This window comes from Carettochelys insculpta, chromosome 22 (assembly GCF_033958435.1).
Source record: "Carettochelys insculpta isolate YL-2023 chromosome 22, ASM3395843v1, whole genome shotgun sequence".
NCBI classification, from domain to species: Eukaryota; Metazoa; Chordata; order Testudines; family Carettochelyidae; genus Carettochelys; species Carettochelys insculpta.
Genome location: NC_134158.1, coordinates 8,523,381 through 8,546,745, shown reverse-complemented (window position 1 = coordinate 8,546,745; position 23,365 = coordinate 8,523,381). Strand labels below are relative to the sequence as shown.

At 52.5% G+C, this 23,365-nt stretch overlaps 2 protein-coding genes across 2 annotated transcripts in view; one reads left to right on the top strand and one right to left on the bottom strand.

Annotated features, from left to right (window-relative positions):
• Positions 1-23,365, top strand: part of LOC142024672 (E3 ubiquitin-protein ligase TRIM39-like) — a 34,330-nt gene that overhangs the window by 4,670 nt on the left and 6,295 nt on the right. Inside the window, exons 4-9 of the mRNA XM_075016824.1 lie at positions 76-305; positions 15,324-15,366; positions 18,701-18,758; positions 19,198-19,616; positions 21,805-21,900; positions 22,377-22,607. Of these exons, the coding sequence (XP_074872925.1) occupies positions 76-305; positions 15,324-15,366; positions 18,701-18,758; positions 19,198-19,616; positions 21,805-21,900; positions 22,377-22,607 (1,077 nt within the window). The remainder of the gene's footprint in view (positions 1-75; positions 306-15,323; positions 15,367-18,700; positions 18,759-19,197; positions 19,617-21,804; positions 21,901-22,376; positions 22,608-23,365) is intronic.
• LOC142024587 (E3 ubiquitin-protein ligase TRIM7-like) lies at positions 10,029-14,123 on the bottom strand. Its single transcript, XM_075016716.1, has 4 exons — positions 14,118-14,123; positions 13,664-13,717; positions 11,612-11,833; positions 10,029-10,037 (listed from the first exon to the last, which is right to left on the bottom strand). Exons 1-4 carry the CDS (start codon positions 14,121-14,123, stop codon positions 10,029-10,031), a joined length of 291 nt encoding a protein of 96 aa, XP_074872817.1.

The following is a 23,365-nucleotide window of genomic DNA, read 5'->3' as shown; positions in this document are numbered from 1 at the left end:
CCCTTCTCCGCCTGCCTCTTCTGGAGCGCCAGGACCGTCCCCCGCTCACCTGTGGTCTGACCCAGTAATGGCCAGTCTTACGTGCTTATGTTACGGGAAAAGCTCAAACAGGCGAGGCAGCGAATTGGGTTTGAATTTCAGCAGCGGCGGCAGTTCCTGGAGGAACAAGAGCGACTCCTGCTGGCCCGGCTGGAAGAGAGGCAGAAGGAAACGGTCACCGGGGTTCCCACAGAGCTTTCCCATCTGAATAGCCTGATCACTGAGCTGGAGGAGAAGAACCAGCAGCCAACACAGGATTCCTGCAGGTGAGACTCTTGTAGAGACGCCCTCGTTGCCTCTGCTCCGTAAACGTTACCACAGGTGGAACCTCTCTAATACAGCAATCTCTTGTCCGGCAACCTCCGTAATCCGGCATGAGGTTAGTTAGCTGGATGACCCCAGATTCATGGGTGTGGCCACGTTTCCCGTGGTCCCATAAAGTTTCTTTACAGCCCACGACGGCACACAGTTTAAGAACCTCCGTGTTAGGAGTTTAGTCCCACCAATTCACATGGGTAAATGTTCCTCGGGCAGCGCATACAGAACTGATCGAGTTTCAAATCCTGGCAGCGGTATGTCGTCCATGACTCTGAGCCACAGGGCAGTATTTTCAGGCCAATTGCCCGACAAACCGCTCCCTAGGCATGGAGTTTAATACCATGGTCATTCCAGTGGTCAGTTTTCAAAAGGCAGTGCTGACTTTATGCTGAACTCAGGAATCTGTTGTGGGAATCAATGTTCCCTCTTTTATTTTCCCCACCCATCCAGGGTGGAATAAATTTTATTGCATGCACTGAGGTATGTGTGGAAGTGCACCACCAGTTGAAATACAGGCTGCCCACTGTGTTCTGCTAATCAGCTGGGTGACAGCTGAGTCTCTCCTGGACTGCTGCCTGGGAACACTGGTGGGGACAGTATCACAGGGGTGGCCGGGTTAGTCTGTAGCTCCAAAAACAACAAGAAGTCCTGTGGCACCTTCGAGCCTAACAGATATTTTGGAGCATCAGCTTTCACGGGCAAAGACCCCCTTCCTCAGATAGGCGACGTCTACACTTGCATTCCTCTTTCGAAAGAGGCATGCCAATGAGGGAGCTGGAAAATGCAAATGAGGTGCAGATTTACATATGCGGTGCCTCATTTGCATAGTCTTCTTTCAAATGAAGAAAAGCGGTGTAGCTGCGGCTCTTTCAGAAGTACACCCCGCCTTCGAAAAAACCCTTCTTCCCGTAAAAAAAGGGAAGAAGGGTCCTTTCGAAAATGGGGTTTCCTTTCGAAAGAGCTGCAGCTACACTGCTTTCCTTCCTGCGAAAGAAGTGTAGCCAGAATCACAGAATCATACGGCTGGAAGGGACCTCAGGAGGTCATCTAGTCCAGCCCCCTGCTTCAAGCAGGATCAACCCCAACTAAGTCATCCCAGCCAGGACCTTGTCCAGCCAGGACTTAAAAACCTCAATGGATGGAGAATCCACTACCTGTTTAGGCAACGCATTCCAGTGCTTCACCACCCGCCTGATGAAGAAGTTTTTCCTGATATCTGACCTACATCTCTCCCTCTTCAACTTCAGACCATTGCTCCTTGTTCTGCCTTCTGACACCACTGAGAACAGTTTCTCACCCTCCTCTTCAGAGCTCCCCTTCAGGAAGTTGAAGGCTGCTATCAAATCTCCCCTCACTCTTCTCTTTCGTAAGCTAAACAAGCCCAAATCCCTCAGCCTCTCATAGGTCACATGCTCCAGATTCTGGAGCCTTGTGTTCACCCCTGGGATCTGTGTTTCTTTGACTCTGGAACCTAAATTAACCTGTTCCCCCCATCTCCAAAAAAAAAAAAAAATCCCAGTAATTGAAAATCTCCCAAACTTCAAGGACATGTGTTACCTTGAAAGGTGGTTGAATCTCCAGCCCTAGAGGTCCCGGCTTGACCAAGCCCTGGCTGGGATGATTTAGCTGGGGCTGATCCTGCTTTGGGCAGGGGGCTGGACTCAACCCCTTGAGGTCCCTTCCAGCCCTAGGACTCTGTGATTTTATTCTATGCTTCTGACCAGCATGTCTGAGGCTGTTCTCTGTGAAGGTGGTGCCCCCAAGCATTTTGTGGGGTCGGGGAGCAAGTCCTGGGTGTAGGAGGACAGAATGGGTGGGGGGGCAGTCTCTGGGGCAACTTTCCCTCAAAATTTATTCTGCGCTTGTGTGGAATAAATTTTGTTGGGCGCACGGAGGCCTGGGTGGATGTGTACCACCTTTAGAAACACACAGTGCCGGCTGTGGAGACTCTGCTCAGCCTCTGGGAGGCACCTGACTCTCTCCCAGGAGTCATCTAAAAGCTCAGCGTACAGGGCACGCTGCTCTGGGGCAGGAGAAAATCGTTACTCTTCAAGTTTCCGGTGGTCCCACAAAGTTTGTTCCCAGCCGTCAGGCCTGGTTCTTAGTGTTCTGGGCGGTTCTTTTGCTGTAATTTACCCCTAAATGTCTTCTGAGGACCCAGTAAGCAGTGGAAGGGTTGGTAATGTGTTTGCCCCGCATTTCCCAAAGTGTGGTCCCCGCGGCCCAGTCCCCGTCCTTGGAAAAAAAAAACCACCAGTCCTTAGAACGTACACAAATTATCACACACGAGTCTCTTAATTTGGTGCTGGTTAAATTGTAATTAAGGGAATAACAATGTTAGGCACTTAAATATTTTATTTCCGGATTTGTATTATGATGCATGATTATTGTGAATAAATAATAAACAGTGCAAATGTATTCATTTTTCATTCACTGGTTTTCTTATATACGCTTATATGTTTGGGTTGCAAAAAGAGGGTATGGACAAAAACCAGGTTCCAGCTATGTAAAGTTTGGGAAACCCTTTTCTAGACAATATTGACCTCCTGTGACTCAGCAAATTCTCTCCTCTGGCACCTGTCAGATCTCCAGGGTGTTGGATTAGAGAGGTTCAGCCTGTACTTCTTTTGTTGTTCTTATATCTCTACCCCTGCCTCTGTAATTTCCACTCCAACTCAGCTGATAAAGCGGGTCGCACCCACAAAAGCTTAAGCCGGAATAAATCCGTTCGTCTCTAAGGTGCCGCACGTCTTCTCGTTGTTTTTCCCTGCCCGGACGTTCTGAGGAACCAGCTGGAGGAAGTGGACCGTGGTGGAAGCTCTGGGCAAAATCTTCTCTCTGGCAACTTGGAGAAAGCTCCTCTCCCAAGCTGGGGTGCTGAAGTTTGGGTCTGCTGTGAAATTTGCCTCCCTTTGCACTCAGAGCCTTGGGAAGTATCCCTCTGGCTCACAGTGTCCCCCTAACCTGCCTTGTCCCCCTTTGCCTCTCGTCATGGCAGGAGAAGACACCTGCCCATCGGCAGCTGCGGCAGTTCCTGGAGGAACAGGAGCGACTCCTGCTGGCGTGGCTGGCCGAGCTCGAGCCAGGAATGACAAAGACGCGGGATGACGCGGTCGCCAACCTCTCCAAGAAGACTTCCCAGCTGGGCGAGCTCATCCGCGAGCTGGAGCAGTCTGCCAGTGAGTTCCTACGGGTGAGATCTTGGCTCAGAATTTGGGAAAGGAGGGGACATATGCCAGAAACAAACATTTGGCTGCGCTGGCAGAGGTACCGTCTGTCCTCCTTGTGGCTGGATGATTGTCTTTTCCACACTCCCAGCATGGCTCTAGGGTTGGTAGAACTTTCTCACGCTCAGGAGCTGGAGCTGATATTCTCTCCTGTCTTGAGGCGCTTGCTGGCCCGGCTCGAACTCAAGTGGAGTTCTGGGTTCCCACTGGTTCCCACCCCTGGGGGAAAGCCACCAGCATCCAAACCTCCCCCCAGAACTCACTGTGCCAATGGAAATCCATCTCTCTTTGGTTATAGAATCATAGACTCATACAACCCTAGGGCCGGAAGGGACCCCAGGAGGTCATCGAGTCCAGCCCCCTGCCCAAAGCAGGATCAACTCCTCACGCTCTGATTCCCTCCTCTCCCAGCGCCTGTGACCCTGGATCCAGCTCATCCGGTCTGAGGGTGGGAAACATGCGAGGTGTGGAGACACACGCCACGATCTGTCCCACCACCGGGAGAGATTTGACGCCGAGCAGCGTGAGCTGGACATGATAAGGCTCCGCTCCTGAGAGGCAGAGGTGGGGGCGCAGGGCAGCTGGGCCGTGGGCGGGGTCTCTCCTATGACCTCGCCGTCCCTTAGCCAGGCACCCAGGAGGATCCAGGTCTTTCTGGACTCCCCGTGGGGGGTGGTGGTTTTTTTGGAGCCGACAGAGAAGCCCCGATCTTTACATTCCCATGTGCCTCCTTCCTGGGGGGCGGGGCACATCCGGCCCTGGTTCTGGGGGGAGAAGGGGACCCAGCTCAGGCTATGCCTCTGAGGCAAGGGGTCTGCCACTCAGACCCCCATGCAGCTCTTAAGGACTTCTTTGTGGCTCCTGCCGCTACAATTGCAAAGTAAAAATAAAGAAAACACAAAAACCTTCCTGATTACTCTTGATAAACGGTGGCCGTCTAACAGCCCCCGAGGGAACAACTTGTATCTGAATAGCAAATGGCACGTGGTCTCGAAACGCTGGGTAACTCCCCACTAGCATCCTCCAGAGACAGAAAAGGTTCGGCAGTGGGGGTCAGGAAGACCATAATGCACAGGTGTAAAGTGGGAGGAAAGAGAAGATGCAAAAAGTCTGTGAATGGCCTGCAGCAAACACATCTCCCATCACCAATCGGTGTGGGGGTGGTGTTCTTGAAACAGGGGTTACGAAAAGTCTGGTTTGATGTTCTTTATTAAGGACCCTCTCGGCTTCGCCTCCATTGCGGCTCTTGGAAAAACAAACAAACAAATAAATCTGGCCAGGGTGGCGATCGGCCCGGACATGATGACTTCGGACGTATGGATGCGAGACCTGGCTGGGTCTGCCCCTCATCTCCCTACCCAAGCCTGGTACCCATGGAAAGGGGCCAAGCCTGGTATAGGGGGAGGTCCTTGACCCCATACATCCCCCCATACATCACTTCTGCTCAAGCTCTGCATTATGTCCAACCCACTCCCAGACCGTTCCCCGCAGGTGAACCTGTTCCCATCTTCTTGCATTGGACCACCACCACCATGCGGCCGGCTCCCTCCTCCAAAATCACAGTGGTATTAAGGTGGGGATTTCTCCAGTGTCTTCATTCCTGGTGGGGTCTGTGGTTCCTCAACAGAGCACGCCTGGCCCCTCTCTTCACATGCAGCGCCCGGTCTGGCTACGTAACCACAAAGCAGCAAAAAGTGTCGTAGCATCCTAGGGCTGGAAGGGAGCTCAGGAGGTCATCGAGCCCAGCACCTGCCCAAAGCAGGATCAACCCCGACTAAATCATCCCAGGCAGGGTTTGAAAGCCTCTAGGGAACGGGGGCGGGGGTCACTGCATTAAATTAATGGGCAGCCCCTCTAAAGCTAACAAAAGGAAGCTTTTCTTCCCCTGGTTGGCCTGGGGAGCTCCGTGGCAGAGGTGGTGAAGACCAGGATTTTAAACAAACTAGACACATTTGTGGGGGTTTAGGTTCCTCAAGGGTTATTGGCCAGGCTGGGTAGGAATGGTGTCCCTGGCCTCTGTTTGTCAGAGGTTGGAAATGGGTGACTGGAGAAGGATTGTTTTTGTGAGCCCTTTGGGGGCATTTGCCATTGGCCTCTATCAGAGGACGGGACTAGATGGACCTTTTGTTGGACCCTACGGGGCCATTCTTGTTGGCCACGTCTATACTACAGCGATCTTTTGAAGGATCGTCTTTCAAAAGACCACGTCCACACACAAAAATGCAACCCGCAAGATCCATCTGCTCTTTTGATACAGAGCGTCCCACACAGCCCCTGTTCTTTTGAAAGAATGGGACAGGGATTGAAAAAATCCAGGGCCCTGAGGACTTCGCTTTTGAAAAAAGGGTCTGTGGAGCATCTACACACACTTTTTTTTGGGAAAGATTCATTCAGCAGGAGGCCTTCTGCCTGACGCGGCAGTGGAAAAGTGTTTCTGCCACAAGAACCCTGTTCTTTCGACACAGTGTGTTGTGTGTGCGGAGGGGCTGCAGGATCTTTCAAAAGAACTCAGTAGTATAGACATAGTCATGCCGTGGAAGCACCTGATTGTGTGCAATAGTGACTTGGTCGTGCCTTCTCTTGCACTTCCAGAGGACTGCTAGTGCTGCAAGTCCAGTATCCTGTAACCCACCTTCAGCCCCCTGGGCGTGCCAGGAAACTGCAAACCAATTCCACACCCATGTATCTGCTCATCCTGATTGCTCCTGGCTTTATTGCTATATATATATATATTGCAGGAGAGACGTGAGAAGCCCCTGTGAGCCACAAATGTTTCAGTATCTTTACAACTCTTCAAAGACAGGATCTACTTTGGTGCTAAATCAAAATTTACCACAGCTGCCACGACTCATGGGAGCCATGAAACCCAACCTTCATAGACTTGAAATAAGAAAAAAATGCTTTGCTAAAGTCTAGAAAAAACACTCATTTAGAGCAAAGATTATTCAATTTTTTCCCACGTTCTTCCCCTGCCCACAAGGTTCCCCCTCCGTGGACTTCCCCTTCTCTCTCTAACCCCGCTCCAGTTCTCCAGAATCAGACAACCATGATAAGTGGCTCCTCAATATTTCTCAGGGGCAAGTGAGTTTCTTTGGTTGGTATTTATGGGTGAAGAACAGGTGACCAACCCATTTTAGCTGCCGGCATTGGAGGAAACAAGGACATCAGAGGTGAAAGAAACCTATTTCATGTCCCATAATGGGATATTTTACCCTGTGCCTCAGGGATGGAGTTGCAGGTGGGTTTTACTGTCCCAGACAAAGAACCAAGGGCGCATTCTCTCCCCCTTGAAAGAAGCCGGTGGGAAAGCAAAGATCAGGGCCTTGGTTTTGGCACTGAAAAGCACCACTTGGCCCTGGTCATCGTCCAGAACAATCCAGACCCGGGTGGGGATGTGGCTCAGTAAGAAATTGGCTTCTGAGGAGGCTGGAGCCTTAAACTGGTTGCTTGGCAGGAGCTCCAGGGCCCAGGTCCCATCCTTGGGGTTGACAGTAATCCAGCTCTTTCTCTTCACAGACTCTCTGGCCACCCCTAATGCCCAGTGCCCTCCACCCCCCAGCAGCATCTCCCCCCGGTGAAGCCCTCACGGCCCAGCACACAGTGACCAAAGTCAAATCTCTCTGGGTTGTTGGGCAGATCCTTCCAGCTATAGTCACACCTCACACTTTTCCCACCCTCGGGCAGGACGAGGCGGGGATGAGCCGTGGCTGGATCCAGCATCATATTGCCTGCAGGGGAGAGAATCAGACTGTGAGGGGCAGAGCTCGGCCTTGGGGGAAGCTCGGACCACTTTTCACACTCCAATTTCCTGCCTTTCTGGGCCACCTCCCAGGGGGCTGAGCCCAGACTTCCCTGCTGTTCCAGCTGCAGGTTTTGCATCTCTATCACCTCCCTGGTGCAGCTGGGAGAAGCGGAGGCAGCCTCAGCCCTGGGTGCAAGGAAGGGGTGGGAGTTGGCAGCTCTACCAAGGCAGGGCCCACAGCTCACGGGGAATGAGAGAGGAGCTGCTAGTGCCCAGAGGAGGCCTCCTGAAGACAGAGAGGAGGGAAGGGGTCTAGTTGGTAACCCTGGAGCGCTGGGGGCGGGTAGGAAGAGGTGGCAACCACACGGAGAGACAGAGGAGGGGGTGGCACGGTCAGGCCAGACACTCACCCCCTCTGAGCAACAAAGAAGTCCCACCCATCACTGTGAGCCACAGCAATTAAGGGGTTAACATACTGGGAAGTTACGGCAACGCTTACTGCCTAGGGCTGGGGAGTGGGGTCTTAAAGAGCTCAGAAGCTTCTTCTCCCAGTGACTCCAGCACCAGAAACCCCCGTGAGACCCCAGCCCATTTGCCCGAGATCCACTTCCTTATTGCGTACAGGTCAAACGCCAGAGCATCTAGGGACAAGGAGATTTCATGGTAGCATCGTAGGACACTAGACCTGGAAGGGACCTCGAGAGGTCAGCGAGTCCAGTTCCCCGGCCTCGTGGCAGGACCAAGCACGGTCTAGACCGTCCCTGATCGAGGTCTGTCTAACCTGCTCTGAAATATCTCCATTGATGGAGATTCCACCACCTCCCCAGGCAATTTATTCCCATGTTTAGGAAAGACTTCCTAAGTGTCAGGGTGGTTAATGTCCAACCTCAGCGTCCCTTGCTGCAGTTTAAGCCCATGGCCTCAGGCTGGGGCAAGAAGCAAAGGAAAACAGTTCTTCTCCCTCCTCTTTGTAACCCTCTGTTGAAAATCGCTATGATGTCCCCTCTAAGTCTTCTCTTTTCTAAGTGAAAACAAACCCAGTTCTTTTCATCCTCTCACAGGTCAGATTTTCTGGACCTTTCATCCATCCTGGCTGTGTTTCAGTTACAGGGTCATATAACCCGAGGGCAAGTTTCTTATTGATATTCATTGGTTTTAAAGCCTTACTTTTGTTTTCTAAATTCCAATTATACCTTTCTTGGCTTTTACCTTCCTGACCAGACATTCTGGAAAAGGTTGACTTTTTCCCCCCGCCTCCACCCGAAGATTAGGATTTCTACAATTACTCAAAATAACTGCATTTGAGTTCTGGGCTGTGAACAGCAGGGAAACAGAATCAGGGATGGTCTAGATGGTGCTTGGTCCTGCCACGAGGGCAGAGGACTGGACCCGACAACCTCTAGAGGTCCCTGCTAGTTCTAGCATGCTAGGAAAAGCAGAGCGCAGGATCAGGCCTACGGGCCACTTTTGGTCCTAACAGCAGGATTATATACACAGCTTGGGTGACCTGTGCGGTTTCCTGCTCTTCTACAAGAGAAGGATTCCCAGACTGGCCAGAAGAAGAGATCCTTGGCACGAACCCAAGGTTTAATTCAACCAAGGTCTTTGCGAGGGTTACCATTAAAAGAGGACGTCCCTGAGAGGAAGCGCATCACAATCTACCAACTCGTGTTGTAGTCTCCTGTGGAGGTCACTCAATGGTCTGCGAGTCGCCCTCCGATTTGCGAGTCTGTTGTTGGAGGGACCAGCCCGATTCTGGAGCCACAGTTGTTCGTAGCTGTTGGAGGGGCGCGGGGCATTTTTTGACACTCTTTCTTCTCCGCCTCGCCCCAACTGCACTGTGGTGGGAGCTCTCACATTGTGCCCGCCCCCGCCTATGGATGACCGCTCTCGACTGGGGACAGTCCTGAGCAAGTCTCTCTCAAGTGTCAACTCCGATGCTGATTTTTTCCGTAAGTGCCTTCAGCACGTCCTTAGATCACTTCCGCTGCCCCCCTCCGACACTCCTGTCCTTCCTCCAACTCGGAAAACCAAACCTGTTTGGGGAGGCGCCGGTGTGTTATAGTAGATCACAATTATACAATGTGAGTTGGTAAATACTGCTACGCTCCCTCTCAGGGGTGTCCTCTTTTTGAAAGTTCATAGATGGTAACCCCATCTTTGGAGGCGTCAGGAACTGGATGCAGAAGGTGACAAACCAACCACCTTCCAACTATTGTTGTTCAACCCTCAACTAGCTCGTGTCTTGGAAAAAAGTTCTTAGCCCATTTTAAAAGCTTTGTATTATTGCCACATTCTGAAGCCGGGTTTTACCTTCACAGCTGACTGGACGCAGCCTCTTTCCCCTGCGTTCACAGGGCCCAGACCTTGGTTTCCTTTTCCAATCCCCGCCTCAGTACCTTGGAATTTCCTCACAGTTTCTTTTAGGGTAGTATTTTCCCAGGAAAAGTCAGCAAGTCTCTTTGCCAGTTCAGGAGACAGCTCCACAGGCTGGTGGGACTCCACCTTCTCACACCTGGAGAGAAACAGAATTTCCTAATTCATTCATTGATTGCCAATCGCTGTTTTAAAAAAAAATCAGCCTCTCAGGAGAATTCCAGACCCACGAAAGCAGCTGCCCGGTGGGGCCTGGCCCCTGGGTTGTTCTGTGTATCCCAGCTACAGAGAAGAACCGGGTTCACCCACCAAGGCCTAGCTTGTTGCTACGGCACCTAGCGAGAGCCAACATGGAGGGGAAGTGGAGCAGACAGCTGGGCCCACAAGCTGCATGGTATGGCCCACCTGCCCATTCAGAAATTGAGGGAGACCAGTAACCCCAAATCACCGCATGCAGGGTGCCCAAGGGACGCAAGCTGGGCATACGAGTCACAGAATCCTAGGGCTGGAAGGGACCTCAGGAGGTCATCTAATCCAGCCCCCTGCTTCAAGCAGGATCAACCCCACTAGGTCATCCCAGCCAGGGCCTTGTCCAGCTGGGACTTAAAAACTTCAAGGGATGGAGAATCCACCACCTCTCTTGGCAACACATTTCAATGCTTCACCACCCAACTGGGGAAATAGTTTTTCTTAATATCTAACCTACACCTCCCCCTCTTCAACTTCAGACCATTGCTCCTTGTTCTGCCATCTGACACCACTGAGGACAGTTTCTCATGCTCCTCTTCAGAGCTCCCCTTCAGTGAGTTGAAGGCTGCTATCAAATCACCTCTCGGTCTTCTGTTCCGTAAGCTAAACAAGCCCAAATCCCTCAGCCTCTCATAGGTCATGTGCTCCAGACCCTTAGTCATTTGTCTTCCCCTTTGCTGAACCTGCTCCAGCACATCCACATCCTTTTTATACTGGGGGGGGGGCCCAAAACTGGACACAATATTCCAGATGTGGCCTCACCAGTGCCAAATAAAGAGGAATAACTACTTCTCTAGATCTGCTCGAAATGCTCCTGCTAATGCATCCCAGTATGCCGTTAGCCTTCTTGGCTACAAGGGCGCACTGTTGACTCATATCCAGCCTTTCATGCACCATAACCCCTAGGTCCCTTTCCATCGTACTGCTGCTGAGCCCGTCGGTCCCCAGCCTGTAACAGTGCTTGGGATTTTTCCACCCCATTTGGGAACACCACAGCCCTGGAGAGGTCCATGTTTCCCCTTCCACGGGACACTAGAGATGTAATGGGTCTATTCACGTCTGTGAACCTTCCCTCAGGCTTCACCATCACGCCAGCCCCAGAAGCAGCATCGGCTGAGGGCAGTTTGGAGCTGGGGGTGACTGCCACATGGGGTTGGTGTGGTGCTCAACCCCTCTCCCACACTGTGCCGCGTCCCTGAGTGCGCCATGGGGCCACGTACCTTCTCAAGGTGCTTCTGACGGCCTGGGCGGCGGGGGGAGGGAGAGAAGAGAAAACAAAGCTCAGGACCCGGCAGGAACTGTAACAAGGACATCTGTAAAGGGATGGTCTAGACCAGGAGTTGGCAACCAAAATAAGACGAGCAAAATAATTCATGGTGGGGCAGACCCACGTCTTCAGATCTGGAAATTTTGAAGCAGCAGTTCTGTCCCACGCAATCTCCATCACCGAATAAATCTTTGTTAGTTTTTAAAATGTGCTGCTTCACATTTAAAACAGCAACTTCATAACAATGCAATGAGGGGAGGGAGAGAATTCTTGCGTCAGCTGCAGAAACAGTGACATCCACGGTGGGATGTGGATCCTGCATCCCAGGGCACGAGGGTTCCCCTCCCCACCCCCAGTTCCCAAAGGAAGATCTCCAAGGCTTTGAGGTCTCACCTGCAAGAACTCAGTGGGCGGCTGCTGCATCTTCCCCTCCACCTCACTGATCAGGTCGCTGAGCCGGGAAATCTCTGTGGAAAGCTTGGCGACCTTGTCATTCCACAGCTTCACGATTTCCTTCTCCAGCTGGGCCAGCAGGAGGTGCTCTTGTTCCTTCAGGAATTGCCGCAGCTGCCGAAACTCGGCCACGATCTTCTCTCTCTCAGCTTCAGTCTTTTTCTGTAAAGAAAGGAGACCACAGAACACCAGACAATTTTACATGGAATTAGTTAAAGCCTGTTATGCCCTCTGGCGTGTAGGGAAGCAACAGAGGTCCTTCACTTCTGCCTTTGGCCGTTTTCTCGGTTCACTCTCTTCATCTCTGCCTCAACAGCGCACTGCCATGTTGCCTTGGGCCTCCCACTCTTCCTTCACCCTTCAGGCGTCCAGCCAAGTGCTGCCTTTACAGTGGCGTCTGCCTCCCTTCTCGCCACATGCCCTATCCGTCTCCAGCATCTTCTCATGAGGATAGCGGTCACGTCCTCCCGGTGGCATCGCAGGAGCAGGTCGTGGCTGGCGATGGTCTTTGGCCAAAAGAGGTGAAGTGTCTCGCGAAGGCGGGTGGTGTGAAAGGACCAGAGCTTGGCAAGGTCACATTGTCAGCCACTAGCCCTCAGCTGTATAGTAGGGCTGATATGACACAGCTCTTGTCCAGCTGAAGCTTGGTGTGGCCACTGTACTGGGTAGATCTGCACACTTTTTTTTTTTCTTAAATATGGAATACGTAGGAAAATTTTCCTAAAAAAATTCAGTTTTAATTCTCTCTTCTGTCATATCTAGCTGAGTCATTGGGTCCCCCCGCATCGCTCTGTTAAATGTTCGTCTTGGTCATTATTCATCAGACCTTTCCAGACCTGAAGTGGGTCTGTCCCCCGAAAGCCCATCACCTAATAAAATTATTTTGTTAGTCCTTAAAGTGCCACAGAACTGGTTTTTCGTCCTGTAAAGAAATGGTACAGACAGGGAAAGGACACAAAGACACACTGAAGGGCAGGGGAGATTTGACAGAGCCCTGGGGGAATCCTTTGCAACCTCCAAGCAGCCAGAATCTTTCCCCTACACCCTGTCCCGTCTGACATGCTCTGCTTCTGTCACGATCAGTCAGCTCAGACCATCCTAGTCCTTCCATTAGCAGGAAGGGCAGGGCCCAGAGTTACCTTCCTGAGAGAGGCTGAACGAGCCGAAGAAACAAAAAAACCTCAAAAACCTCCAGGGATGGAGTTCTAAGTCCCAGCTTGACCAAGGGGATGATTTAGTTGGGGTTGGTTCTGCTTTGGGCAGGGGGCTGGACTCAATGACCTCCTGAGGTTCCCCTCCAGCCCTAGGATTGTAGGACCACATCAAACCTCCCATGAGGGCTTTCAACATAAGAACGGCCATACTGGGTCAGACCAAAAGGTCCATCTAGCCCGGTATCCTGTCTGCCAACTGTAGCCAATGCCAGCTGCCCCAGAGGAGGTGAACCGAAGACAATGATCAAGTGATTTGTCTCCTGCCATCCATCTCCCACCTTCGACAAAAGGCACCATCCCTTACCCCTTGCTAATAGCCATCTATGGCCCTACCCTCCAAATATTTATCAAGCTCTTTTTTAAACTCTGTTAGAGTCCTGGCCTTCACAGCGTCCTCTGGCGAGGAGTTCCACAGGTTGACTGTGCGCTGTGTGAAGAAAAAACTCTTATTAGTTCTGAACCTGCTACCCATTAATTTCATTTGGTGCCCTCTCGTTCTTCTGTTATGGGAACAAGTAAATAACGTTTCTGTATTCACCTTCTCCACACCATTCATGATTTTATAGACCTCTATCATGTCGCCCCTCAGTCTCCTCTTTTGTAGGCTGAGAAGTCCCAGTCTCTCTAGCCTCTCCTCATATGGGACCCGTTCCAAACCCTTAATCATTTTAGTTGCCCTTTTCTGAACCTTTTCTAATGGCAATATATCTTTTTTGAGGTGAGGAGACCACACCTGCACGCATCCCCACAGCCCTGCTGGGTAACACTGGGCACCTACCAGGTACTCCCGGCTTCTCTCCGCTGTCTGTTTCAATCCCAGGAGTTTCTCTCTCTTCCTTCAGAGCCTGCAGACGGGTCTGGAATTGCTCCTGGGTGGAGACAAGAGAACCATGGGGAATTTTCTATTCCACCTGCTACACGACAGGGCCAACAAGGAAAACCAGAGAACACCACAGGCTATCACATAAAGCCCCCAAGCTAAAGCCTCTCCAGAGCAGCATCAGTGATCTACAACTCACCCTGGACAATGATCCTTTACTCTCACAGACCTTAGGAGGCAGGCCTGCCCTCACCTACAGCCAGCCTGCCAACCTTAAACAAATTCTCACCAGTAACTCTAAAGCTGGAGCCAGTCCCTGCAAGAAACCTCGCTGCCAACTCTGCTCACATATCTACACCAGCGATAGCATCACAGGACCTAACATCAACCACACCATCAGGGGCTCCTTTACCTGCATGTCTACTAATATCATATCTGTCATCATGTGCCAGCAATGCCCCATTGCGATTTACATTGGCCAAACTGGACAGTCTCTGCGTAAAAGAATAAATGGACATAAATCAGACATCAGGAACGGTCATGTACAGAAACCTGTGGGAGAACATTTCAATCTCCCTGGACACTCAGTGGCAGATTTAAAAGTGGCCGTCCTACAACTTGGGGGAGAAAAAAAAAAAAAAAAACCCACCAACCCCACACACACCAAATGGAGAGAGAAATCTGAGCTGCAATTGATTTGCAAATTTGACTCTATTAATCAAGGATTGAACAGAGCCTGGGAGTGTTTGGCCCATTACAAAAGCCATTTATCCACTCTGGATGTTCACACCTCCACATTAGCTACTGATAAAGGGCCACATCCCCCCTGACCCAACGGACTTGATTTCTGCTCTCCTGATGTTCACAGCTCCACAGTAACTGCTGAGAATGGGCCACATCCACCCTGACTGAATGGTCCTGCCCTCCCCTTGCTTGAGATCCCCTTTTGAAACCCCCCACCCAAGCATCTGACTCAGCGGGTCTTTCCCCACAAAAGCCGACGCTCCAAAATATCTGTCTATAAGGTGCCACAGGACTTCTTGTTGTTCTCAAAGATACAGAGTAACACGGCGACCTCTCTAATACAAAGTAGTGTTTTTTGCACAGAAAACCTGTGAATGTTTTTCCAAAAAGAACTGTCAGAACAAAAAACCCCCAAACAGCCACGTACAGGGCAAAAAGCAAAATGAAGTAGTAACGTTGTATCTGGCTTTAACAACAGAACATACTGACCCTGTGGCTGTGGCCACACTAATCCCCGCCTTTCGGAACACGGTAATGAGGGATTTCGGCAGATGCTAACGAGGCGCTGCCGTGAATATGCAGCACCTCGTTAGCGTAACGGCTGCCGGAAGCAGTTCCCATTGGGTTTGGGGAAGAAGGGGCTTTCGGAAAGACCCCCCAGCTACATGGGGGGGGGTGCATTCCGAAAGTGGCACTTTCGAATTGCGCGTGGCCGCCGTTAGGCTAACAAGGCGCTGCAGCTTCCCGGAACGGGGGGCGGGGTCGAAGAAAAGGGCATTGCAATATAAATGCACGTTTTCCCCACCTGCCTGGGAAACAGGGCTCTCGGCTCTGACTGGAGGACTAGGTACAACTCAACGTCTTTATAATGCAGCCCAAGGACCAGCGCATTTCAGCCCCAGCCCTGGGAACTACAAGTTGGGGACTAGAAGGGGCAGCATGATGGGAGAACTCCCTAGTTTCCGCCAGGATGTGCGCCCCACCCGCAGCAGGGTCTCAGCAGAGACTGAGCTGAAGCAGCGTGCAGGCAGAGGAGCGGGGATGTTGAACCGTGATCCTGTTTTGCGTTTTTCTACACAATAAAGCCTGTTCTTGGTGGTTTGTTTGAGTGGGTTTGGTCTCTCTCACACCCCCCCCCCCAATGGGTTGGGACGTGTCTCTAGCTGCTATTTGTCAGATGCTGGAAGTGTGTGACATCACTTGAGGATTCCCTGTTCCGTTCGCTCTCTCTGGGACGTCTGGCATTGGCCACTGGCGGCCGACAGGATCCCGGGCTGGCTGGAGCTTTGGTCTGCCCCAGCGTGGCCGCTCTTCAGTTCATTTATTTGGGCAGAAGATTTTTGTAGCCTTCAACCCACTTCAGAGTCATCCACAAAAAGCTCACGCCCGATTACAATTCGGAGAAAGCCGGCCTGTAGCACCTTAGACCAACATTATTATTTATTAGGTGACCGGGGATAACGGCCATCTTTTTGCACTTGGTAGGGTGACCATCTGTCCCATACTGGGTGGGACAGCCCCATATTTGGGCCACCAACAAGGCATCCCTACTACTTTTTTAAAAAAAAGGGGACTAGTTGTTCCCTATTTGGGCCCTCTCCCCGGCTGACCCTTTTCCGCCAGCAGCTGCGCCTGCCTCGGCGAAGCGGGGGAGCCTGGGTGGCTGCCGCGTCCCTACTGCTTCCCAAGGGGCTGAGGCGACCAGTGGCCGCAGCTTCCCTGGGAGGCCTGGTGGCTGTGGCATCCCCCGGGTGTGCTGGGGGCTGCCTCCTTCCTGGCTCCCTGGGGCTTAGAGGAGCTGTCCCTTCCTGTCCTATCTCTGGGACAGGAAGATGTGGTCACCCTAGCACTTGGGGAGGAAGATTCTGTCTGAATCAGTGCGAGTTTTTTTCCCTGCAGTTGGCGGATTTCCACTCCAAACAGCTACGTGCAGCGCCTTGCGCGGTGAATAGGCAGAAGGAGGCGGCTGTTTTAGTCTGGACCTTCAGTCTTTAAGGGGCTACAGAACTGCTCTCTTTGTTTTGTGGAGATACGGACTGACACCTGCCTCTCCGAGTCCATTAGATTGGTCAGATTTTCGGGTGCCACAGGACTCCCTCTTCATTTTATAAGGACATTATCATTAGCAAGTTTTAAAAAGAAATACCATGCCACAGACTGTAAAAGGCTCTGTAGCTCGGGGGTCAGAGCACTGGCTTTGTAAACCAGCGGTCATGAATTTGAATCTCACTGGGGCCTTCTAACTTGATTTGCAGAGGGACCTGGATAAATTGGAGGATTGGGCCAAAAGAAATGTGATGCAGTTCAGCAAGGAGGAGAAGTGCAGAGTCCTGTACCTGGAGCAGAAGAATCCCAAGCTTTGTTATAGGCTGGGGACCAACTGGCTCAGCAAGAGTACAGTGGAAAGGGCCCTAGGGCTTATGGAGGATGAAAGGCTGGAAATGAGTAAACAGTGTGTCCTTGTAGCCAAGAAGGCTAATGACATAGTAGGGTGCGTTAGGAGGAGCATTTTGAGCAGATCTAGAGAAGTGGTTGTTCCCCTCTATTTGGCACTGGTGAATACTGTGTCCAGTTTTGGGCCCCCCAGTATAAAAAGGATTGGACGTGCTGGAGCAGGTTCAGTGGAGGGCAGCAAAAACAATTAAGGGGCTAGAGCACATGACTTCCGAGGAGAGGCTGAGGGATTTGGGCTTGTTTAATTTGCAGGAGAGAAGACTGAGGGGCGATTTGATAGCAGCCTTCAACTTCCTGCAGGGGAGCTCTAAAGAGGATGGAGAGAGGCTGTTTTCAGTGGTGTCAGATGGCAGAACAAGGAGCAATGCTCTCAAGTTACAGAGGGAGAAGGGTAGGTTGGCTATCAGGAAAAACTACTTCCCCAGGAGGGCGGTGAAGCACCGGAATGTGTTACCTAGAGAGGTGGTGGAATCTCCATCCCTAGAGGTTGACCAAGCCCTGGCTGGGATGATTTAGTTGGGGTTGATCCTGCTTTAGGCAGGGGGCTCAACTCAATGACCTCCTGAGGTCCCTTCCAGCCCTTGGATTCTGTGATGTATGAAAGCACGAGTTCAGGTCAAGCTAGACCGGATCGCAAACCCTGGCACATTTGCACAGCAGGGCTCCCAGTAAGCTGAGCACCTGGGCAGCCGCCCCAGAGAGATTCAACTGCCTCCCAGCCACCGAGCAGAGCACCCACAGCCAGCAGTGGGGTGTTTCTATGGTGGTGCACCTCTACAACAGCCTTGGTGTGCACAATAAAATTTATTCTACACCTGGAAGGAAAAAAAAGTTACTGAGAGCCCACCACTCAGGCTCCAAGCTACATGGTGGCACTCCAGCTTTGGAAATCAAGAATTCAAACCCCACAGGTACCAACATTGCTGCCAGAGAGAGATGTCCTACCCAATACTCCTGAACAGCCTCCTCAATGGGAACCACCCTGTGAGCCTGGATTTGTCATGCACCACACAGATGGGAATTCAATCCTCCTGGCAGAAGAGCTTCAGAGCCTCCTGGTGCCTCTCACACCTCACTGAGTCTTTGCAGGCCTGGAAACTCAGCTCTCAGGCTATTTTGGTCACTCTGGCCAGCTCTCTGCTGGGCCCGAAGTTTCTCTGCAGGGTGGCTGTTCTGCACTGGGGGCAGGAGAAGTTTATCTCTGCCTCCCCCCAGCACTGGCTGATACAAGCCCAGCAGAAGTTGTGTCCACGCTCAGTTGACACCGTGAAATACTCCAGGCAAATAGGTCACAAAAAACCCACTCCTCACACAGCCTTACTGCAGGGCTGTTTGTAGCCATGACTCTCTAGCCAGCTGGGGAACGCAGTGAGTTTAAATCTGGGACCGGAGCTGATTGTTTTCCTTCGCTGGCTGTGTCTCATCGGCAGAACTACGCTCAGCTGTGTGTGGCTGGGAGCTCGGCCCATCCCTGGGCACTGATGGGGAATGTGGAGCTCTATCTGCTGGCAAAAGGGCCCAGGAGGGAAAAAAGACAGTCTAGGAAAGATCTGAAAAAGTGGGTCTGTCCCACAAAAGCTTCTCGCTGAATAAATCACATTGTTAGTCTTTAAAGCGCTATGGGACTGCTGGTTTGTTTTGCTGGAATACAGACTAACACGGCGACCTCTCTGTTACTATTAGCGTCTAGGGGTTACTGACCTCCCCCTGCTGTTCTTGCTGGGGCAGGCTTTTAAATCAGTGCCTCTCCTTCAAAGGCCAGTTCTTTCCTGCCTCCCTGGAGCCACTGTTTAACAGGGGGCACAGGAAGGGGCTGGAGAGGGAGACCGGGGAGATATGAAAGCTGATGATGCAGGTACATAGGAAAAACCTGGTGGGTGGTAAGGCTCCCCCCCTTCCAAGCTCCAGCGTTCCCCCAGGAAGCTGAGCAGGTGGGTGGCCAGCCAGGGGGAGAATCAGCTTGCTGGCAGCCTGTGTTTCTATTGGTGCTGCACATGCCTGGGTGTGCATAAAATTTATTCCGCACGTGGATTTTTTTTTTCCTGCCCAAAGAAACAGAGAGAAATTTATCACCTTGCCCCGCAAACTTCAGCTCTGCTCTTGGCCCTTCACATGGGTCCCTTCACAGGGAGTTTTGCATTTCTGTGCTCAGTCTCCAGAGGCCGAAAATCAAAAAGGTTTCCCCCCAGCTCCCAGCCAATGAGAGAGAGGCTACGTGAAGAGACACCCAATTGCAGCTGCAGTCTAGAGGCAGGAAAGTGAAATGAAACTTGTCACTTTCTCGTGGCCGGGAGCCATGGCTGCAGAGAGTCCTGTCCCCAGCCTGCAGGATGAAGCTTCTTGTTCCATCTGCCTGGAGTATTTCAAAGACCCGGTGTCTATTCACTGTGGGCACAACTTCTGCCGGGCCTGCATCACCGAGTACTGGGGGGAGTCGGACAGCAACTTCTCCTGCCCCCAGTGCAGGGAAACTGCCCTGCAGCGAAACTTCAGACCCAACAGGGAGCTGGCCAAAATCATCGAAATCGCTAAGCGGCTGAGTCTGCAGGCAGCCAAAGGCTCCGGGGGAGACCGCGCCTGTGAGAAGCACCAGGAGACCCTGAAGCTGTTCTGCAAGGTGGATCAAGCGCCCATCTGTCTGATCTGCCGAGAGTCCCAGGCCCACCGATCCCACATGGTGGTCCCCGTCGAGGAGGCTGCGCAGGAGTACAAGGTAAGGGAGCCCCGTCTTTTTGCAATGGACGGGAGTTTAAATAAGTCAAGCCTGATGCAGAATGAAATCTCCCCTGGGACTGACTTGACTTGCAGGTCCGGGCTTTTCGGCGGTTGAACGCGAACTCGCCTCATTTCCTGTCTGCTTAACGCTCTGTGTGTGTGTGAGAGAGAGAGAGAGAGAGAGAGAGAGAGAGAGAGAGATCAAAGTGATATTCAGCTTTTGCTCCTGACTATATCTACTCCAAAGGAGCATCGCTGGGGAATGGACAGAGCCCGATTCAGCAGAACACTGAGACGTGAATGGGGTTCTCGCCATTTTTATCCCATTCGGGTGGGGGGAATAATTTTGTTAAGTGCACCAAGGCACACATGGGTGTGCACCACCAACGGGAGAGCACACTTCCGGCTGTGGGCGCTCTGCTAATCAGCTGAGCGGTGCCTGAATTGCTCCTGGGCAGATGCTCAACTGCGAAGCTTACAGGGAATGCCGGACACGGACTTAATTTTAAGCCTGCCGTCCTTTTTCTCTGTCTGGGGCTCTTGTTTTATCCCTCACCCAGGAATCGCTCCTTTGGTGGTTCCCAGCTGTGCAGCTGTCTCAAAAGGTGAGCGCTGCGAATCACCCAAGCCAGGATAGTACCCTTGGTCACTGGTAAAACCAGCCAGGCAATGGGAAGAGACAAACCTGGTGGCTGACCTTGCCCGGCTGGGGAATCGTTTTCTCCTTTGGAGTGAAATCGGCTGCGCAGAATTGAAGCAAAGCACAGTTATAGCTGTGCAACCGGGACGGGCTGGCCCTAGAGGACTGTGGGGCCTGGAGCCGCGCCCCCCAACCTCTCAGGGTGGGGTCCAGGGAAACCCCTCCCACCACAGGCCCCTCCCCTGTCTTGGCCCCCACCAGTTGCAGCTCTTGCCCCAAGGCCTCCTCCCTGCCTGACAAAACCTGGGCTGTCCGGAGGTGGGGGGCGGTGTCTGAGGCATCCCTCCATGTCCCAGGTTAACCCCACCCATGCCACAGGCCCCACCCCCTGCCCCGCCTCTGCTCTGCCCAGGCCCCGCCTCTTCTCAGCCCCCACCCGTTGCATCCCTTTCTCCAAATCCCCCTTTCTGCCTGAAACAGCCTGGCCCATCCTGAGGCAGGGGCAGGGTCTGAGGCATCCCCCTGTATCCCAGGGCAACCCCTCCCACACCACAGGACCCGCCCCATCCTGGCTCAGCTCCCACCCTGACCCACCGGGCTGGGGATTACCCGGGGCAGGGTGTGGGCAGCAGCTGCCAGGGGTCACCTCCCCCTGGCACTCACCCCTGGTCATGCTCCCCCGTCCCACCCGTAAGATGCCTGGGGTATCCGCCTCTGGCCCCCCAAAAGCACAGGGCCTGGGGCAGCTGCACTGCCTCATCCTACTGATGGGACATCCCTGCCTGGGGGTTACTTGGGGGGAGGCCTCAGGCCGGGACTAGGGTATTCTGGTTTCTGGAGCCACGATGAGGAGGGTGGGAGCGGGCGGTGGGGCAGGGTGGGGTGAAGCAGAGGTGGCTGAGGGGTAGCTGCGGCTCCCACTGCCATGGGGAACGTGTGTGTCTGTGAAGACAATGCCTACCATCCCCCCGCACAAGCCTCCCCCCCTCAGGTAATCCCTCAGGCCACTCTGGGCCATGGGGTCCCATCCATAGACTCCTAGGGCCGGAAGGGACCTCAGGAGGTCCTTGAGTCCAGCCTCCTGCCCGAAGCAGGATCAACCTCAACTAAATCATCCCAGCCAGGGCTTGGTCAAGCTGGGAGTTAAACACCTCCAGGGATGGAGATCCCACCACCTCTCTAGGTAACGCATTCCAGAGCTTCACCACCCTCCTGGGGAAAGAGTTTCTCCTAATATCCAACCTAATCCTCTCCCTCTGAAACTTCAAACCGTTGCTCCTTGTTCTGCCGTCCGTCACCACGGAGAACAGCCTCTCTCCATCCTCTTTAGAGCCCCCCTTCAGGAAGTTGAAGGCTGGTTAGGATAGGAAGGTCCTGACCCCTTTCACGAGGCCCCACCAAAGCCTGGGGCTCGAGACCATCCCATGGAGAAGACGGTTCTGCAGCCCGGTTGTAGTTGGCGGAGATCAAATTCTACCTCTTTGCGTCGCTACCCAAAGAAGCGGGGCGGAAACGGGACCTCCTCAAGATTATCTCCTTTGCTCAGGAAAAAGTCCAGATCCAGTTACACACTCTGAGGGAAGAGAGAGAAAAGCTGATGGGACGGAAGCTGGCCCAAGAGGCGACCTTCTGGGACGCTCTGGTAGGCACCGCTTGGCGGGCGCAAGGACCTGTGGGCGCGTGCCTTGCAACAGCTTCCGTAATAACTAAGTGAAGAGGCAGAGCTTACCCGTGGAGGTGGCGGTTGGTGAGCATAAGCTGGGCTTTAGTTATCCCACAGGCAGCCTGGCTGTGAGCAAGGGGGAGGGGCTGGCCTTCCCTGCCCCCTCGTGTGCCGCTCTTGGTACCAGTGCCGGGGGTGGCTGACCCCGGGTGTAAATTTTCAGTGTGTTAGAACAAAATCATTTCACCAACCACTGTTTTCACTCAAATTTTACACGACCCTCTTGCGCACACTCGTTGCACGTCTACGCTGAAGTCCTTTATATTTAAAAACAAGTGCAAAAATTCACAAAAAATAAACCCACTCATCTTCCTCTCCTGCCACATTCCTACGCGTGGGCCTGGATCCGGTCCGAGGTGACTCTCTGTGTGGGCCTTCGCCTGCTCTCCTCACAGGAGCAGATCGAAACCGAGAGGCTGAAGGTGCTTTCTGAATTTGAGCACCTGCGGCAGGTCCTGGAGGAACAGGAACACCTCCTGCTGGCCCGGCTGGAAGAGCTGGACAAGGAGATTGAGAAGAGAAGGGATGAGAAAGTCACCGAACTCTCGGCAGAGATTTCCCGGCTCAGCGACCTGATCAGCGAGCTGGACGGGAAGTGCCGGCAGCCGGCCAGTGAATTCCTGCAGGTAAGGAGCTGATCCCTGGATACGCAGGTGCCTGGGAGTCCAGGAGTCAAATTCCACCAAAGAGGTCGCTGGTTATGTAGCTCAGACAGATAGATCTTTTTTTTTTCTGTTTCTGACCACTAGCTTTGTGATTTGCTTTCCGAGAACTTGGATATTTTAAAACAAATAAAGGTTGAACCTCTCCAGGCCAACACCCCTGGGATCTGCCTGGTGCTGAATGAGAGAATTTGTCTGACCGTGGGAGGTCAATATTTTCTAGCACATTACCAACACTTCCACTGTCGCTGGGCTCTTAGAAGACGTTTAGAGGTGAGGGGCAGCTAAATAAAACCATAGCAGATGGACAGCCAGCCCTAGTGGCTAGCAACAAACTTCATGGGTCTGCAGGAAACTTTGCTACACCCAAGATAAGTGAAGCAGCAGAAATGTAGCATTTTAAAGACTAACAAAATGATTTCTTTGGTGATGAGCTTTGTGGGACAGACCCACTGTCCGTCCGACGAAAGGTCATCACTGAATAAATCATTTTGTTAGTCTTTGAAGTGCTCCATTTCTGCTGCTTTGTTCTGTTGGAGTACAGACTAACATGGCTACTCCTCTGTTACTATTGAATGATAAATGGTTGTCTGGCTAACTGCAATCATGCTGGATTGCTGGACGAGACAGATCGCCAGACAAGAGAGGTTCAACCTGTATAACCTAGCCAGGTACTGAAATGTCCCAAAGGAGCTGAAAAGCTCCCCCAAATTAATGCACTG

What these genes read in the sequence shown, in the direction of transcription:
- LOC142024587 (XM_075016716.1), bottom strand. An exon ending in AGAGAAGCCGGGAGTACCTG is followed by an intron (nt 11,834 to 13,663) that starts GTAGGTGCCCAG and finishes CTTTCTTTACAG; the next exon opens with AAAAAGACTGAAGCTGAGAG.